Source organism: Mobula birostris, chromosome 5 (assembly GCF_030028105.1).
Source record: "Mobula birostris isolate sMobBir1 chromosome 5, sMobBir1.hap1, whole genome shotgun sequence".
NCBI lineage: Eukaryota > Metazoa > Chordata > Chondrichthyes > Myliobatiformes > Myliobatidae > Mobula > Mobula birostris.
In genome coordinates, this window is record NC_092374.1 from 187,154,003 (window position 1) to 187,174,627 (window position 20,625).

Genomic DNA, 20,625 nt, shown 5'->3' on the forward strand with positions numbered 1-20,625 from the left:
TTCATCACCTTTTTTGTTTTTGGCCCAATGTTACAATTTAACTCATACCACTGATTGCAATCTTGCCCTATTGTTTGCCTGTCTGTCCTCACAGCCTCACTGCACACTGCAACTAGTTGTGTACCAACTGCCCATCCTCAGCCCCATCACTGCAGTTGCCATCCCGCTGCCGAATTACTTTAAACCCTCCACAACAACTCTAGAAAACATGCCTGCAAGAATATTGACCCCTCAGGTTCAGGTGTAACCTGTCCTTTTGTACAGGTGGTTCCTTCCCCAGAAGAGATCCCAATGATCCAGAAATCTGAAACCCTGCCCCCTGCACCATTTCCTCAGCTACACATTCATCCTATTCTTACCCTCACTGGCACGAGGTACAGGTAATAATCCAGTGATTACTACCCCAATGGTCCAGCTTTTCAGCTTACTGCCTAACTCCCTAGATTCTCTCTTCAGAAGCTTCTCCCTTTTCCTACCTATGTCGTTGGTACCAATATGTGCCAAATCTTACAGCTGTTCACCCTCCCCTTTAGAATGCTGTGGACTCGATCCAAGACAACTCTAACCCTGGGATCTGGGAGGCAACAGACCATCCGGGTTTCTCTTTCACATCCACAGAACCCGCTTTCTGATCCTCTAATCATGGAATCCCCTGTCATTACTGCACTCCTCTTCTCCTCATTCCCTTCGAAGCTGCAGAGCCAGGCTCAGTGTCAGAGACCCAGCCGCTGCTCAGAAGTATCCAAAGTGTTATACTTATTATTGAGGGGAACGGCCACAGGGATACTGTGCAGTGACTGCCTATTCCCTTTTCCTCTCCTGACAGTCAGCCAGGTACCTGCATCCTGCAACTTCAGGGTGACTGACTCCCTGTATCTCCTATCTGTCACCTCCTCATTTTTCCGTATGAGCTGAAGGTCATCCAGCTGCAGCTCCAGTTCTTTAACACAGTCTCTGAGGAGATGTAACTTGGTGCTCTTCATGCATATGTAGTTATCAGTGAGGCTGCAGGTCTCCCAGAGTTCCCACATCTCTACAAGTAACACACACTAGCTACAGTTGATGACAGAAGTTTACATACACCTTAGTCAAATACATTTAAACTCAGTTTTTCACAATTCCTGACATTTAATCCTAGAAAACATTTCCTGTCTTAGGTCAGTTAGGATCACTACTTTATATTAAGAATGTGAAACATCAGAATAATAGTAAAGAGAATGATTTATTTCAGCTTTTATTTCTTTCATCACTTTCCCAGTGGGTCAGAAGTTTACATACACTTTGTTAGCATTTGATAGCATTACCTTTAAATTGTTTAACTTGGGTCAAATGTTTTGGGTAGCCTTCCACAAGCTTCTCACAATAAGTTGCTGGAATTTTGTTCCATTCCTCCAGACAGAACTGGTGTAACTAAGTCAGGTTTGTAGGTCTCCTTGCTCGCACACGCTTTTTCAGTTCTGCCCACAAACTTTCTACCGGATTGAGGTCAGGGCTTTGAGATGGCCACTCCAATACATTGACTTTGTTGTCCTTAAGCAATTTTGCCACAACTTTGGAGGTATGCTTGGGGTCATTGTCCATTTGGAAGACCCATTTGCGACCGAGCTTTAACTTCCTGGCTGATGTCTTGAGATGTTGCTTCAATATATCCACATAATTTTCCTTCCTCATGATGCCATCTATTTAGTGAAGTGCACCAGTCCCTCCTGCAGCAAAGCACCCCCACAACATGATGCTGCCACCCCCATGCTTCACGGTTAGGATGGTATATCGACGTAACTTGAAAGGCTGCTCAGCAAGGAAGATGCCACTGCTCCAAAACCGCCATAAAATAGCCAGACTACAGTTTGCAAGTGCACATGGGGACAAAGATCTTACTTTCTGGAGAAATGTCCTCTGGTCTGATGAAACAGAACTTGAACTGTTTGGCCATAATGACCATCGTTATGTCTGGAGGAAAAAGGGTGAGGCTTGCAAGCCGAAGAACAGCATCCCAACCGTGAAGCATGGGGGTGGCAGCATCATGTTGTGGGGGTGCTTTGCTGCAGGAGGGACTGGTGCACTTCACAAAATAGATGGCATCACGAGGAAAGAAAATTATGTGGATATATTGAAGCAAAATCTCAAGACATCAGCCAGGAAGTTAAAGCTCGGTCGCAAATGGGTCTTCCAAATGGACAATGACCCCAAGCATACCTCCAAAGTTGTGGCAAAATTGCTTAAGGACGACAAAGTCAAGGTATTGGAGTGGCCATCACAAAGCCCTGACCTCAATACAGAAGAAAATTTGTGGGCAGAACTGAAAAATCGTGTGCAAGCAAGGAGGCCTACAAACCTGACTCAGTTACACCAGTTCTGTCTGGAGGAATGGAACAAAATTTCAGCAACTTATTGTGAAAAGCTTGTGGAAGGCTACCCAAAATATTTGACCCAAGTTAAACAATTTAAAGGCAATGCTACCAAATACTAACAAAGTGTATGTAAACTTCTGACCCACTAGGAAAGTGATGAAAGAAATAAAAGCTGAAATAAATCATTCTCTCTATTATTATTCTGACATTTCACATTCTTAAAATAAATTAGTGATCCTAACTGACCTAAGACTGGGAATGTTTTCTAGGATTAAATGTCAGAAATTGTGAAAAACTGAGTTTAAATGTATTTGGCTAAGGTGTATGTAAACTTCTGACTTCAACTCTATGTACTAACTGAAAAAATATTCCCAGAAACTTTCTTGCTTACTTACTTAGAACCTCCAGATATGTTTGCCCAAGACCACTGAGCCAAATCTGGACCACTAACGCTGGCCCACTCCAACAACGACCACTCCAACAATGGCCACTCCTACAATATCCGCTGTGCTTTTTATTGATCCAGAGCTGATTTCAGCCAGCAGAAAGAAAACTGACTCTCCTGAGCTCTTTAGAAACTTTGTGCTGCATCACAAACAGATGCAGTGCAGATGAAGAAACAGAGAAAAGGGAAAAGCATTTTTATAAGAAATAGGGAAGAGGTTAGTCGACATAATCATAGAAATCAGAGGTTTATAGAAGATGCTGGTTGATAGTTTTTCTCCAGAGATGGAGGCAGGGAGATCGAGAAAAGGGAGGGAGATGTCAGAGTTGGAACAACTGAATTTAAGAGAAGGGTGGAAGTCAGAGGCAAAGTTGATAAAATTGTTGAGCTCAGCATGGGTGCATGAGGTAGCACCAATGCAGTTGTCAATGTAGCAGAGGAAGAGATGGGGAGTATAACTGGGGAAGGCCGAACATGGACTGTTCGACATAGCCAACAAAGAGGCAGGCAGAGCTCGGGCCCATGTGAGTTCTTATGGCTACACCTCGAGTTTGGAGAAAGAGGGAGGAGCCCAATTTTGTAAAATTTTGAAGGTGAAGACTAGATCTGCCAGACAAAGGAGGATGGTGGTGGAGGAGGATTGGTTGGTTCTCCGTCAAGAAAGAAGCGGAGAACTCTGAGGCCTCACTGATGAGAGATAGGAGATGAGGGAAGGTATTATCAGCACAGGGTGTGAAATCCTTGGCAAAGAAGTGGGCTTGGGGATAGCGGTGATGGAAGAAGAGCTCACTGCTGTGGTGGGCATGGAACTCACAGAGGTGCACGTGAAGGGGTACAAAGGTGAGGCCTTCACTGAGGAAAAAACATTCAGCCTCAAAGAGGGGAATGTCGGAGGAAATTCAGAAGACATGGCAAGGATCAGAGCTGACATTGGAGGGGGAAGAGGACTGGTGTTGTCACAGGAGAGACGAGGTTTGGGGTGTTCAGCGAAGCTGGAGAGGTGAGAGACACGGGGCTGTGGAGTGGTCAATCTTTCAACCTTTGCTGGACGTGCGGAAGGTGAAGACATGGATCTAGTGGAGGATAAAATTTCAGAGAGGTCCATGAAAGGCTGAAGAGAGCTGTGGCAGATACTGAGACAGAGTCTCCAGGTATCTCTGCATGGCAGAAAGAGTGACGTGTGGAATGTGGAGGGAGAAGCAGTCAATTAAACACGAGTACCTGGAATCCTCAGTGGGTCCAGACCTAGAGACCTGAAAACGGTACTGGAGGCCATGTGGCACAAGCTAGTGGCACAGACAAGCTCCCAGGAAGGTTACGTGGTTGTGGTAGAGGGTCTTGGTGAGCACAAGGTGGAAGAGTCGGAGGGCAGCAGACATCACAGAGGAGAGGCAGTGAGAGAAGGTTTCACTGAGCTCCCATTGAAGAGAAGATTTAACACTAGAGCAATTCATCACAATAACAATGCAGAATAACTTGTTACGTGACAAACAAAGTGAAGAGCAATTTAACACTAGATCAATTCATCACATCAGTACGTCAGGGTAGTACAAAGGAAAACAATAACAATGCAGAATAAAGTGTCACAGTGACAAACAAAATGAAGAGCAGAATTAGAATCAGGTTTAATATCACTGGTATTTGTCATGAAATTTTAGTTATGCGACAGCAGTACATTGCAATATATAATTAAATAACAAAATGCCAGTAACTATATATAGTAATTACAGTATATATAGCTAATTTAAATAAATAGTGCGAAAAGAGCAAAAAAAGTAGTGAGGTTGTATTCATGGGATCAATGTCCATTCAGAAATCTGATGACAGAGGGGAAGAAGCTGTTCCTAAATTGTTCAGTGTGAACCTTCAGTTTCCTGTACCTCCTCCTTGATGGTAGCAATGAGAAGAGGACATGTCCTGGGTGACACAGACAGTAAGGAGAAAGGCCATAGGTTAAGGGTGAAAGGTGAAATATTTAAGTGGAACCTGAAAGGAAACTTCTTCACTCAGTGGGTGGTGTGAACATGGGACGAGCTGCCAGCAGAAGTGGTGGATGAGGGTTTGACTGAGACGTTTAAGACAGGTTTGGATACGTACATGGATTGGAGGGGTAAGAGGGCTGTGTTCTAGGTGCAGGCCAATGGGACTGGACAGAATATCAGTTCAGCACAGACTAGATGTGCTGGAGATCCTGTTTCTGTGGTGTAGTGCTCAATGATTCTATGACTCTCCAATTATTCTGAATCACTAACTGCCCATGTCATAGTCACTAATTCAGTGTGTTGTGCACTCGTGTTTTCTGATAGTTTACGAGCTGCTGTCATAATTTCTTGTCTGCTGTCATCCTCAACAGAAACACTGAACCCTGTTTTCCTCTCAACTTCCTCCACGGGTGATCCATAGAACATAGAACAGTATAGTACAGGAACAGGCCCTTCGGCCCACAATGTTGTGCTGAACCAATTAAATTGTAATCAAATGGCTAACTAAACTAATGTCCATTCACTGTCCATATCCTTCCATTTTCCTCACATTCATGAGCCTATTGAAATGTCCCTTAAAAGTTTATAATGTTTCTGCCTCCACCACCACCCCAGGCAGCCACCATTCTGTGTAAAAACTTGCCCTTTCATCTCCTTTGAAATGATCCCCTTGCACCTTAAATACATACCCTCTGGTATTACACATTCCTACCCTGGGAAAAATCCCCTGTTTACTCTATCTATGCCTCTGATATTCTTATAAAACTCTAACAGATTTCCCCTCAGCCTCCATTGCTCCAGAGAAAACAACCCAAGTTTAACCAGCCGCTTGTTACAGCATGTTCCCTCTAATCCAGAGAGCGTCCCAGTAAACCTCTTCTGTACCGTCTCCAAAGCCTGGACTTCCTTCCGATAAGAACTATTTGCATTACTCCAGATGCGGCCTAACTAGAGTTTTATAAAGCTGCAACATAACTTCCTGACTTTTGAACTCAGTGCCTCGACTAATATAGGCAAGCATGCCATACACCTTCTGAACCACCCCATCAACCAGTCGAGCCACTTCCAATGAGCTATGAACTTGGACTCCAAGATCCCTCTGCTCACCAAAAATGTCAAGGATCTTGTCCTTAACAGTATACTGTCTCTTTACATTTGATCTACCAAGGTACAACACCTCACGTTTGGCTGGGTTAATCTTCATCTGCCATTTCTCTCCCCATATCTGCAACTGATCTCTGACCCATTGTAATTTCTGACAGTCTTCTACGCTACTCACAGCAGTACTGGTCTGCATATCATCAGCAAACTTATTAACTCACCCATCGACACTTTCATCCCGGTCTCTTATCCACTTCACAGATCATCCATCTGTGGAACTTTGAAAAGGGGTCTGTTTTCCTGACTCTGAACACCTCCCGTATAGTTTTGTTGCAAATGATACCTCAGAAACATTTGTTACTCACACTATGGCATTTGTGCATTTCTACACTTGTTTACCAACCAGTATCCTGCACTAAACTCAGGGAAATTCCCCTCATCCCCCCCACCTCGCCCCAGGTAGGAATGTTCTGGAGAATGTGAAACCAGACAAGGGAGATGATTCATTCCCTTTCCATTCTGGTGAAAAGTAGTGGATCAACAGGTTTTCCTTTCCTAGAGGCAGGGCTGGTTAGACAAGCTCCTGATTTTGTAAACATTTCTTCAGCATGCATCTAGTTTCACAAAGTTTTGGTAGCGTGTACTTTCAGCTGCTGTTTCTCTATCTCTGCCTCCCTTCACGGTTTTCTGCTTTCTACTGTTCAAGCATATTTCTTCAAAACCTCAGCTGATATTTTTAAATATTTTATTTCTATCTTTCTTTTATCATTTTGTTTTTACTCCAACTTTTCATCCTTATTATCTATCGTCCCTGACCAAGTACAATAATGAGGATACTTCTGAAGATTGAATTGTCAAGAATATCTTTCCGATATTTCACTGATCACTGACTGCCATCTTGCCTAATACACTCAGTGGCCATTTATTAGACAGACCCCTACACCTGATCATTAACACAAATATCTGATTAGACAATCTCGTGGCAGCAACTCAATGCATAAAAGCATGCAGACATTCATGCTTGTTCAAACCTAACACCAGAATGGGGAAGAAATGTGATTTCTGGGACTTTGACTGTGGAATGATTGTTGGTACCAGATAGGATGGTTTGACTATCTCAGAAACTCTGATGTACTATTTTTTCCATGCATGACAGTCTCTGGAGTTTACAGAGAATGGTGTGAAAAACAAAAATATCCAGTGAGTTGCATTTCTGTGGGTTAATGAGACAGGTCAGAGGAGAATGGCCAGACTGGTTCAAGCTGACAAGAATGCGACAGTAACTCAAATAACCGCTTGTTACAACAGCAGTAAGCAGAAGAGCATCTCAGAAAGCACAACACATCAAACCTAGCGGTGGATTGGCTGTATCTGCAGCAGACCACAAACATACACTCAATGCCCACTTTATGAGGTTCCTCCAGAAGTAGCCATTGAGTGTACGTATCAGTCGAGTTCCCTTATTGGTATGTTCGCTCATTTTTAATCACCCAATTACTTTTAATTTTTACAAACCCACCCATGGACACCTGTGTTCCGCAGGAAGACTCTGGGCAGATAGAGTCAGAAGTGGAATACTCATTTTATATTCAAAACTTTCTTTTTTCATCTCTTAATTCACATGTATTCTCGGTAATAATGCTGAAGACGACCAAATCAAATCAGTTACGACCTTACTTTCGTTGGGACACGATGACAGGTTAGATACATAATGATTAACTATCCAGATCTGATCTCCTCATCCCTGACACAGGGGCTTTCTACCAACCCTTCACGGCTGTTCCCTCTCACTCTGCAGATGTGGAGGTCTTTCTCTTTACAATAGCTTTGTCCCCACGAACTGCTGTACCAGTGTGGATTTTCTACCCCTTCTCACATCCACCACAGAGAGTTATTTGCTCACTTGATGAGTTTGAATCTTGTTTGGTCAGTTTTTGTTTGAAAACTAGTTTCAGTATTGCTTTGATTATCTATCAGCACCAAAAGTCTGTATCTGTCTGCCCACTGGTTTGATCATGGGTCGTTCCTCTCTCTCGCGCTCTCTCATTAGTCCACTGACTTAATCATACTTTACTTCTGGTTTTCTTTTGCAAGCTGCTTTGTGCAACTTCACTCATTGCACCCCACCCCCATCACTGGGTGTTTGTCCGTGATGTGGACTCAAAATCCATGGTCTCATGAAGGAGAAAGTGAGCATTTCCCCATCATTTGCAAATACAACTTCCAAAAGCCATTGGTTACAAACTGGTCTTACCACCTGTCCCATCATTCAATTTTGCCTGCTCTCCCTGTCTCACACCCCCAATCTCTGCCTTCCTGAAAGCCAATGCAAAGACAATGACAATTCAGCCCTTGCTGGAATAACAGAAATTTTCCAAACTTTTCACATAACATCTTGCACACAATTCTCACACATCTTCCCTGCAGCCACTTTACCTGTGGTGTTGCATGCAGTAAGCGCTACAGTGGTGTAGCGGTCAGCATGACGCCATTACAGCTCGAGGCATTCCGGCATTTGGAGTTCAATTCCTGCGCCGTTCTGTAAGGAGTCTCTGTACGTCCTCCCGGTGGAATGCGTGAATTTCCTCCAGGTTCTCCAGTTTCCTCCCACAGTCCAAAGACCTACTGAGTAGTTTAATTGGTCATTGTAAATTGTCCTGTGATTAAGTTAGGACTAATCGGGTTTTTGGGGGTTGCTGGGGTGATGCACCTCAAAGGGCCAGAAGGGCCTACTCCGCACTGTATCACGAAATAAATAAATCGGCTTGAAAGTTAATATAAACTGAGCATCAGCAAAGTAAAAATGATCTTTTTGATTTTATAAGAATATTGACAATTCCATGTTCCCAGTCAGTTTATCTTCACCATGGATATGCAATCCATCTGCACTGGTCTCATATCAGGAGGGTCTGAAGATTAGATTCATCCTAACTTTGAACACTTTCTCCTTCAGCTGCATTCTCCATATCAAAGGCCTCATTATGGACACTCACTTGGGCCAAAACTTTGCTCATCCTCTTGTGTGATGCTTGGAACATCAGTATCTCACTCCTACAACACCTCCTCTGGTACATTGACAAATCTGTTGGTGCTGCTTCCTGCACTAAGTCAACTCAGAAGTTCCATCAATTTTGTTGCCAATTTCCACCTTCCCTTCATCTTCCCTTGGTCCATCTGCCTATTCTCTTCCCTTCCTGGATCTCTCCATCATAGTTCAGGGGATATGCTGACCACCGCTAACCATTAAAAGCCAAGATTTTAACACCTATCTTGTCTGTACTTCCCTCCCCGCTTCTTGTTGTGAGTGACTTCATTCCATTCTCCCAGTTCCTCCACGTCGCTACATTTGCTGTAGTGATGACCATTCTGCAGTTGCCTTAGAAAGGTCTTCCTTCTTCCCAAACAGTGGCTTCCCCTCAGCAGGCAAGGCCCCTGACTGAATCACAGACATCTGTTTTCACCCTGTTCTCCTCCTGGACAGAGCATGAACAAAGGTCCCCGGTCCTCACCTTCTCCTCCATCAGCCTTTATGAGTTTATCCCTCACAATTGATGCCAGGATTTCAGCAGACCCACACTCCCATCCCATCTCCTTTCAGCTTTTCAAAGGGATCACTCCCTTTGTGATTCCCTAGTCCACTCTTCCACTCCAATCAACACTTCCGTATCATGAGGTGCTTCCCCATACAACCACAGGAGATGCAATGCCCAGAATGGAACACAGAAAATGCCGAAACACTGAACAGTTACAGATGATGGTTTGCCGACAGAAAACAGTCACTGTTTCTCTTTCCTCAGATACTGCCTGAACTGTTGCAGCTTTTCTGGAATTTCCTGTTTATCTTTCAGATTTTCAGCATCTGCAGTTTTCAAATGCAACATCCGTCCTTCAACCTCTCGCCTTCCCACCACCCACGTAACCAAACTGTCTTTCCAGATGAAGCAGTGACTAACTTGCACTTCCTGCAAATTCATGTCCTGCATTCGGAGTTCACAATGTGATTACAGTTTGTCATCATCATAGAGAGACACAACATTGACCTTCAGCCCAGCAAATCTCCACCAACAACCCACCACCCATTTACACCAATTGTATATTCATCTCATTGATTATTCATCTCAATTTCCCATCAACTCTCCCAAATTCCAGCACTCAGCTACACACTGGGGGCAATTCACAGGAGTCAAGTGTACTCGTATCATCCCTCTCACCATTCCATTCGTTCACCATCATCACCAGGGAGATGTGAGTACCTGTATCTTTCATTGTAATGGCAGAACTGAAAATAAATTTCATTCAACCATTTCTTTGTTCTTCACTTTTCATTTCCCTGCTTCTGACCACAAGGGATGCACATTTACCTTCTCTCATCCTTTTCTCTTCACGTTTATTGGAGCTTTCACACTCAGTTTATGTAAACTGCAAACTCCATCTCGTACTATTTCTCCCTTCCCATTGTATTTTTTCCCCCAGTTGCTGAAACCACTCCCAATCCTCAGGTTTGCTATTTTTTCTGCCTTTTTATGTTTCTCGCCATTGGATTGACCATATAAGATGGCTTTAGCAAACAACATGACCAACGGCAACGTCCTTCAGATGGTTCACAAAACTAATTCTTTTACACCTCCTTCTTTCAAATATGATTCTAGTAAACTGCATGGGATTGGAACCTGTAATTTACATTTTGATGGTGTGTTTTTGGGCCAATTGTGTGATCTGGCACTTTGCCGTCTCTGAGGGAGGTTGGTGAGGTTTGGAGTGGAGTGTGTAGCCTGGAGGCCAAGATGAAAGCATCTGATAAGATTGAAATCAACGAAGATGAGAGCAAAAGGCGAGCAGGTGTTCAGATCCATCTGATCGTGCTTGACCGGTCTTCCTCTCCTTCCTTGCTGCAGGAGGAAGGTGCCGGAGTCTTTGACCTTGGGCAAGGTTTGATCTGCACAATTTGTGGGCTGGACTTGTTTACAATCTGCAGTTCATGTCATGTAGCTTTCTGGTTTCTGGTTGCTCTCATTTTATTGCTATTTTTGTCATCTTGATCGGAGCAGCTCTGCTGCCTGCAGTCAACGATCAACACTGCACTGAACTGAACTGAACTGAACTGAACCAAACGGAACATTCCTGGACTGTTTCAAAGCTCTGTAGTTTGATGTTTAATGTTCTGTGTGTTGTTCCCTCATTTTTTGCCGTTTGGGTGCTTGATGTTTTCTTTGAATGGGTTCCATGGTGTTTCTTTGTTTCCTGGTTGGCTGTGGGAAGATGAATCTCAGGGTTGTATACTGCATAAATACTTTGATAATAAATGTACTTCGAGCATTTAACTTTATTCTCTAAATTCTTTTGAAATCCATTAATTCTTTGTCTCAATTCTTTACCTTGTGCACTGAACACAGAGGTGGGAATGGCAGCTGGAAAAGGCCAGTGACAGACAACATCCAGTTACTGAACAGGAGGTGAAGCCTCCTACTGATCCAAGAGCAAAGATTCCAGGGTCTGGAGGTTCCAAGGACCAAAACCTGGAAAGTGAACCCATTCCCCACTGCGTGTCAGGACCAATCAGGAGAGGACACACACACTGTTGTGCAGTCTCCATCCTAATGGTCACTAAAGGTAAAATAAAAATCCAATCATTCACAATCAACCATTCAGATATTCCAGTGGTTTGGGATCTGGTTCACCCGGTAACAATTCCCACACTATCCCCGAGGCTCTCCAGGTTTCACTCTCCCCTGACACTTACCAGATTCTGTGGAGAATGTATAATACCGTGAAACATCTCAACCAAAAAGTCTGTTGGGGCATTAACACTGAATAACACCCAATAGTCCTGAAGGTCTGGTAGTCTTCACTCCACCATCAGATTTATCACTATGTTCTGCAAAGAACTGCTGCCACATAACAACAAATTGCACCACATATGTCGGTGATATTAAACCTGATTCTGATTCTGACAGTCCAGCACCAATGTCCCGAGTGTGCCTGATTGTCAGAGTTTGACTGGACATCTCTCGTACAAAACTGAATAGAATAGAATTGAACTGAGTTGACTTTATTACTTACATCCTTCACCTACATCAGGAGTAAAAATCTTTATGTTACGTCTCCATCCAAATGTGCAATGTGCAATTAATAATAAATTGTATGTACAACAGAACAGTCAATATAACATAGAAATACAATTGTATCAGCATGAATTAATCAGTCTGATGGCCTGCTAGAAGAAGCTGTCCTGGAGCCTGTTGGTCCTGGCTTTTATGCTGTGGTACTGTTTCCTGGATGGTTGCAGCTGGAACAGTTTGTGGTTGTGATGACTCGGGTCCCCAAAGATCCTTCGGGCCATTTTTACACACCTGTCTCTGTAAATGTCCTGAATACTGGGAAGTTTACATCTACAGATGCGCTGGGCTGTCCGCACCGCTCTCTGCAGAGACCTGAGATTGAGGGAAGTGCAGTTCCCATACCAGGCAGTAATATAGCCAGTCAGAACGCTCTCAATTGTGACCCTGTCGAAAGATTTTAGGATTTGGGGACCATACCAAACTTCCTCGACAGTCTGAGGTGCTTTTTTAACCACACAGCCAGAATGTACAGACCACGTGAGATCCTTGGTGACGTGTAGCTGTTCACCCCCTCAATCCCAGATCCATTCAATAGGGGAGGGGTTGAGTCTTTTTCTTAGACTAAATATATATTGATCTACAAATATATGAATTAGGACTACATTCTGTAGTTTCCATGAGATTTGCTTGTAATATGTCGGTTCCACAGTCTCAGACACATACCTATTCTAGGGTGACTCAGACTTTTGCCCAGCACTGTAATGTCAACGAGGAGCAGAGAGTGAGTGTTTAAATCTGGTGGGATTAAAGGATGTTGGGACTGGCGAGGGTAGAGCACCACAGGAAGGGTATGGGACAGGTGGCAGAGAAGGCCTGCCAGGGGCAGGGATGGCACAGTTACATAGGTACCCAGCCCTCAGACACCAGTCAAGAGCATTTCATTCCAAACAATTGGTTCACTGATCATTACGGAATATCTCTCAGGGGTTTCCACTCTCTTCCCTCTCCCTGCCCCCACCCCACTCTCAGTCAACAAAAGAGACCCATATCAGAATCAGGTTTATCATCACTCACAAATGCCACAAAATTAGTTTTTGTTTTCTGCAGTAGTACAACAATACATATTACTCCAGGACTGTGCAAAAGTCAAAGGCATTCTCGTGATATAAATATGCCTGAGGCTTTTGCACAGTACTGTACATAAAAATCAAAATGAAACTTCTGGCAATTCCATCATCAAGCACACCGACAGTCCCAGCCAAGCCCTCATCAGGGAGGAGGTACAGGAGCCCAGAGACTTACACCTCGATGTTCGACAACAGTTTCTGAACATTGTTTACCCTCCTCACTGCCTCTGGAAAGCAGCCAGCAAAATCAAAGACTCATCTACCCCAGATACTCTCTCCTCTCCCATTGGGCAGTAGATACAAAAGCCTGAAAGCCAATCCCACTGGGCTCAAGAAAAACCTCTAACCTCATTAATAAGCAAATACTTTGAGGGGCTGGTCAAGGACTACATCTGCAGGATGCTACCACCCACACTGGATCCCCTACAATTCACCCACCGACACAACCAATCGACAGACAACGCAATAGCCACAGCTCTACACACCGTCCTCACACATCTGGAGAAGAAGGATGCTTATGTGAGTATGCTGTTCTTGGACTACAGTTCAGCATTCAACACCATGATTCCCTCCAGGCTCAACAAGAAGCTCACAGACCTCTACCTTCACCCTGCCTTGTGTAGCTGGATCCTGGATTTCCTGTCAGATGGCCAGCAGGTGGTCAGAGTGGGCTCCCTCATCTGTGCCCTTCTGACACTCAACATAGGAGCCCTCAGGGCTGTGTACTAAGCCCCCTTCTTTACTCTCTGGATACCCATGACTATGCCACCACCCACAGCTCCAATCTGCTAACTAAATTTGCTGACGATACCACACTGAATGGCCTAATCTCAAGTAATGATGAGGCAGCCGACAGAGAGGAAGTCATCACCCTGACACAGTGCTGTCAAGAAAAAAACCTCTCCCTCCATGTCACAAAAACAAAGGAGCTGGTTATGGACGGCAGTAGGAATGGAGATAGGCTAACCCATATTGACATCAATGGATCTGGGGTTGAGAGGGTGAACAGCTTTAAGTTTCTTGGCATCCACATCACTGAGGATCTCACGTGGTCTACACATACAGGTTGTGTGGTAAAAAAAAGCACAACAGCAAACACAAGATATTCTGCAGATGCTGGGGTCAAAGCAAGACGCACAACACGCTGGAGGAACTCAGCCGGTCGGGCAGCACCCGTGGAAACAAACAGTCAACGTTTCAGGCCGAGACACTTTGTCAGGACAACAGTGCCTCTTTCACCTCAGACGGTTGAGGAAATTTGGTATGGTCCCCCAAATCCTAAGAAATTTCTATAGGGGCACAATTGAGAGCATCCTGACTGGCTGCATCACTGCCTGGTGTGGGAACTGTACTTCCCTCAGTTGCAGGACTCTGCAGAGAGTGGTGTGGACAGCCCAGTGCATCTGTAGATGTGAACATCCCAGTATTCAGGACATTTATAAAGACAGGTGTGTAAAAAGGGCCCGAGGGATCATTGGAGACCAAGTCACCCCAACCACAAACTTTTCCAGCTACTACCACCCGGGAAACGGTACCGCAGCATTAAAGCCAGGACGAAAAGACAACAGACAATGGGTGCAGGAGTAGGCCATTCGGCCCTTTGAGCCAGCACCACCATTCACTGTGATCTCGGCTGATCATCCACAATCAGTACCCTGTTCCTGCCTTCTTCCCCTATCCCTTGACTCTGCTATCTTTAAGAGCTTTATCTAACTCTTTCTTGAAAGCATCCAGAGAATTGGCCTCCACTGCTTTCTGAGGCAGAGCATTCCACAGATCTACAACTCGCTGGGTGAAAAAGTTTTTCCTCAACTCCGTTCTAAATGGCCTACTCCTTATTTTTAAACTGTGGCCTCTGGTTCTGGACTCCCCCAACATTGGAAACATGTTTCCTGCCTCTAGTGTGTCCAATCCCTTAATAATCTTATATGTTTCAATCAGATCCCCTCTCATCCTTCTAAATTCCAGTGTACACAAGCCCAGTCACTCCAATCTTTCAACATAGTTCCGCCATCCCGGGAATTACCCTCGTGAACCTACGCTGTACTCCCTCAATAGCAAGAATGTCCTTCCTCAAATTTGGAGACCAAAACTGCACACAATATTCCAAGTGTGGTCTCACCAGGGCCTTGTACAACTGCAGAAGGACCTCTTTGCTCCTATACTCAACTCCCTTTGTTATGAAGGCTAACATGCCATTAGCTTTCTTCACTGCCTGCTGTACCTGCATGCTTACTTTCAGTGACTGATGAACAAGGCCACCAAGATCTTGTTGTACTTCCCCTTTTCCTAACTTGACACCATTCATATAGTAATCTGCCTTCCTGTTCTTGCCACCAAAGTGGATAACATCACATTTATCCACATTAAACTGCATCCGCCATGCATCTGCCCACTCACCCAACCTGTCCAAGTCACCTTGCATTCTCATAACATCCTCCTCACATTTCACACTGCCACCCAGCTTTGTGTCATCTGCAAATTTGATGATGTTATTTTTAATCCCTTCATCTAAATCATTAATGTATATTGTAAATAGCTGCGGTCCCAGCACCGAGCCTTGCAGTACCCCACTAGTCACTGCCTGCCATTCTGAAAGGGACCCGTTAATCCCTACTCTTTGTTTTCTGTCTGCCAACCAATTTACAATCCATGTCAGTACCCTACCCCCAATACCATGTGCTCTAACTTTGCCCACTCATCTCCTATGTGGGACGTTATCAAAAGCTTTCTGAAAGTCCAAGTACACTACATCCACCGGCTCTCCCTTGTCCAATTTCATAGTTGCTTCCTCAAAAAATTCCAGAAGATTAGTCAAGCATGATTTCCCCTTTGTAAATCTATGCTGACTCGGACTTATCCTGTTGGTCCCCATCTACATCAACGAAGCTGTAGTAGAGCGTGTATCAAGCTTCAAATTCCTTGGTGTCCACATTTCCGAGGATCTCACCTGGTCCCTAAACTCCTCCATCCTGATCAAAAAGGCGCAACAGCACCTTTATTTCCTGCGGAGCATCAAGAAAGCTCACCTCTACCCCAGGATACTGATGGACTTTTACCGCTGTACCATGGAGAACTTACTCACCAATTGCAACTCAGTGCGGTATGGCAATTGTACCATATTGGACCGCAATGCACTCTAGAGTGTGGTGAAAACGGCCCAGCGGATTATCAGCACCCAATTGCCCACTATTGAGAACATCTCAGCACTACAAGACTGTTTTTTGCACACAGACTGGGACATATTCAGAACAGCAGCCTCCTATGATGACCATACAGACATTGAGGAGTATGCGGAGGCAGTAATCAGCTACATAGCCAAATGCACGGAGGATGTCACTGTGATGAAAACCTTCACTGCACATGGTTATAAAAAGCCATGGATGACAACAGAGGTGCAGTCACTACTGAAGGCCCGTGACACAGCCTACAGATCGGGGACAGGAGTGTGCTTCGCTCAACCAGGTCTGCGCTTTCACTAGGGATCAGGAAAACGAAAAGGGCCTACGCGGGCAAAATACACGGACACTTCTGTGACACAGGGGACACCAGACGGATGTGGCAGGGAATTAAAGCTCTGACAGCCTACAAGATCAGGCAGAAAACTGATAACAGCGACGCCTCTCTACCAGACAGGCTTAACAATTTCTTTGCCCGCTTCGAAGCATCAAACGCTACAGCAAGGGGGAGAGCCAGTCCCTTTTTACCATCTGACCAGCCGGCTCCAATCATTGATCCAGCGCAAACACGGAGGACCCTTGCCAGGGTTAACCCACGAAAAGCGGGAGGTCCCGTCAACATCCCTGGACGTGTGCTCAAGGAATGTGCTGATGTACTAGCAGATGTCCTGACAGACATTTTCAACATCTTCCTTAGTCAAGCCATTGTCCCCAGATGCTTCAAAACCTCCACAATCATCCCTGTAGCAAAGAAATCAGTTGTAGCCTGTCTGAATGATTACTGTCCCGTTGCCCTGGCCCCCATAATGATGAAATGTTTTGAACGGCTTGTCAAGCCTCGTATCACAGCCAGCCTCCCCTCATCGCTGCATCCTCTACAGTTTGCTTATCGTCCAAATCGCTCTACAGAGGATGCAATATCCACCACACTGCACACAGTTCTCTCTCACTTGGACAACAAAGACACTTATGCCAGAATCCTGGACATTGATTTCAGTTCAGCGTTCAATACCATCATCCCGCAGAGACTAGTGGAGAAACTGTCGCTGCTTGGCCTTAACACTGCCATGTGTCGCTGGATTCTGGATTTCTCGACAGAGAGACCACAGTCAGTCAGTGCTGGTAGGAACATCTCTGACTCCATCACACTGAGCACTGTTTCTTCTTCTGCCATCAAGCAAATGTTACAGGAGCATCAAAACTAAAACCACAAGGCTACTAAACAGCTTCCTCCCACAGGTAATCAGACTGCTAAATAGCTGCTCTACCTGACTCTGCTTTGGACACTTTTAACTTGTACCGGACACTTATAACTTGATTTTAACTGACATGTGGCCATTGTGTTTTACTATTTATTGTTATGTTTATTATTTAGTGTTGCGTTTGTTATGTTATGATTGCACTGCTCCTGGGAAAAGCTGTCTCATTCTGCCCTGCAGAGCTGATGTACAGTTAGAATGACAATAAAGTTTTTTGAATCTTGAATCTACCATAAACGCTGTCTGGGCAGGGCGAAAAGCATTATCAAGGATGCTTTTCACCCTAACCATGGACTTTTTACTCTCCTCCCATCCGGTAAGTGCTACAGGAGCCTCCGCTCCCGCACCAGCAGGCACAGGAAGAGCTTCTTCCCTGAGGCTGTGACACTGCTGAACCTCTCATCACAGCGCTAAGCAGTATTGCACCCATATTGTACTGTCTTAGTACTTTTATATTTGTGTGCTGTAGCACTTACTTTTTATTCGCAGTTATTTTGTAAATAACACTATTCTTTGCATTTCTGGTCAGATGCTAACTGCATTTCATTGGCTTTGTATCTGTACTCGGCACAATGATAATAAAGTTGAATCTAATCTAATCTCATCTAATTACTGCTATCCAAATGTGCCGCTATTTCATCTTTTATAATGGACTCCAGCATCTTCCCCACCACTGATGTCAGGCTAACTGGTCTATAATTCCCTGTTTCCTCTCTCCCTCCTTTCTTAAAAAGTGGGATAACATTAGCTACCCTCCAATCCTCAGGAACTGATCCTGAATCTATAGAACAGGCTCCGGGACAGCTTCTTCCACCAGGCTATCAGTCTGATTAATTCATGCTGATACAGTTGTATTTCTATGTTATATTGACTATCCTGTTGTACATACCGTTTATTATAAGTTACTATAAATTGCACACTTAGACGGAGACGCAACATAAAGATTTTTACTCCTCATATATATGAAGGATGTAAGTAATAAAGTCAATTCAATTTCCCTACTGGTTTGAGATGATTGAAACAAAAACTTCACACCATTTTAAGTTTATTCCTCAGGTAGTTATCTGATTAATTATGAGTTAGCCCCACCTCCATCTATTACCTCAATACTGCACTGTAAAGACTTTGAACCACGTTTTTGAATGCTGTTTACATTGTGAATAGATGCTGATATTTGTGTATTTATACACATTTTCTTCCGTATCCGTACCTTAACTTCTAAATCTATTTTATATAATTCTTTATAGTTATTAAATATTTCATTGCATATCACGCCAGCACACCAACAGCAAGTTCCTAGCAATACACACAAAACAATGGAGGAACTCAGCAGGTCAGGCAGTCTCTGTGGAAATGAATAAACAGTCAACGTTTCGGGCTGACACCCTTCATTAGGACGCGTTTGTGTTCACAGCAAATTCCTAACACAGGTCAATATTTATGGCGATTAGATTTCCTCCGAGATCCTCGAATGGTCCCCTAGTAGGATAAGATGGAGACTTGACCTCATCATGCCCTTTCACCTCACAGTCTGCTTGCACTGAGCTTTCGGGGGTACTGTAACACTTCATACCTCATTCTGTTGTTGTACATATACCTTTGTACCACCTCAATGTACTGATGTCGCGGGAGTTCTGTCTGACATGCAAAAGAAGTTTTACATGTCCCTCCAATTTACCATTACAGTCAGGTTCTGGAGTTGAACTGAAAACCCCGAACACTACCTCTTTCTCTGTCTCAGCTGGCACCAATGTGTTGTATTTATTTGTTCCTGTAAATTGTATATAATTCCAGTCACGTGAACAAATGATCTTTGTCATGTTTGTAATGTACTGTGCTGTTACAAAAGCTAATGGCCGTGTCATTTGCCTCGGACAACAGACTTCAGACTTCAGCTTGCAAAGCTGCAGTTCCCGAAGAGAAAAAGCTGGTTCAGTCAGCAATCTGTTGTGACACCACAGTCTCCGAGCACGGAAATGGAGACTGTGGCTCTCGGATTCACACATGAAGTCATTCCCTTACCTTCGGCACCGATCACACCAAGCTGGAGCAGAAGCGAGAAAAGGTGAACGAGTGAAAATATCCGGAGACTGAGAAGGGACATCGCCCGGGGTTGACGATTCTTGGGTCCGACGCTCAACCGATCCACGCCTCTTCCCGACCGATCGGTGCCGGACCTGCTCTGGGATACTGACCCCGTTCGCTGGCGGACAGAGAGCAGAGGAGGGTCCGCACACCGGGTCACGGAGCTTCCCAGCGGGGAGTGGAGGAGACTGATGTGGAGTGAACTCATAACGATGGTGAACAGTAAAGCTGAACACGGCAACGGTCAAAATGTCTGTTAATGATTTTAAGTTTCTGTTTCGCTCGTTTCAGTTTCAATTTCCGGCTTTGTGATCGACGAGGAGGAGGAGCAAGAGTTTGTACGAACAAGTAAACCTTGTTTGTTTTAGGAGTTCCTTTTTTAATTTCATAAATGATCTTTGTTCATAATAAAATAGACACAAAAAGAGAAAAGAAAATATTTACATCCTATTCATCATATGGTCAATATACTCAGCAGTGTTAACTCTGTTAAAAAACAATTGCCGTCCATGTGTTTCTCTCAGATGACACACTATGACATTGTTTGAGGGGCTACCCGAGCCGATTCGGGCCCTGCCTGTCCAGGAGCAGAAAGATCCCAGACTGTGGTCGTTCCCTACCGAGCCTTTGCATTGGCTGCACTGAGCTTCAGTGTGTCCCCAGCACATCCTCACACAGCCTGAGAGTGCCGGCAGCGTTCCTTACAGGCGCCTCACTGTGCTGGAAGAGCAACAGGTCTCAGACACATCTAAGGGAGTCTTTCACCGAATTGATCGAGCAGTACCGGATATCTGTCTCACGCAGACATCCCACCTCTCCCGGAAGTTCCGGGAGTCTCCCGCATATCGAAAGTGGCTCCCTGACGCCCGGAAATTATATACAATATCCTGGAAAATAGATTTTTTTGAGAGGGAGAGGGAGAGCGAGCATCCTGATTGGTCTCTCTTCGTGCTAAGAGTGGTCCCCAACCACCGGGCCGCGAGGAAACAATATGATTTGGCGATATGAAACGATATGAGTCATTTGCACCTTTCCTC

The 20,625-nt window shown here is 44.5% G+C and overlaps 1 protein-coding gene across 1 annotated transcript in view; it reads right to left on the reverse strand.

The window, feature by feature from the left end:
- Positions 1 to 19,881, reverse strand: part of LOC140198137 (uncharacterized) — a 204,226-nt gene extending 184,345 nt beyond the window's left edge. Inside the window, exon 1 of the mRNA XM_072259095.1 lies at positions 19,526 to 19,881. Within this exon, the coding sequence (XP_072115196.1) occupies positions 19,526 to 19,796 (271 nt within the window). The 5' untranslated portion in view covers positions 19,797 to 19,881. The remainder of the gene's footprint in view (positions 1 to 19,525) is intronic.
- Positions 19,882 to 20,625: the final 744 nt, after the last annotated feature.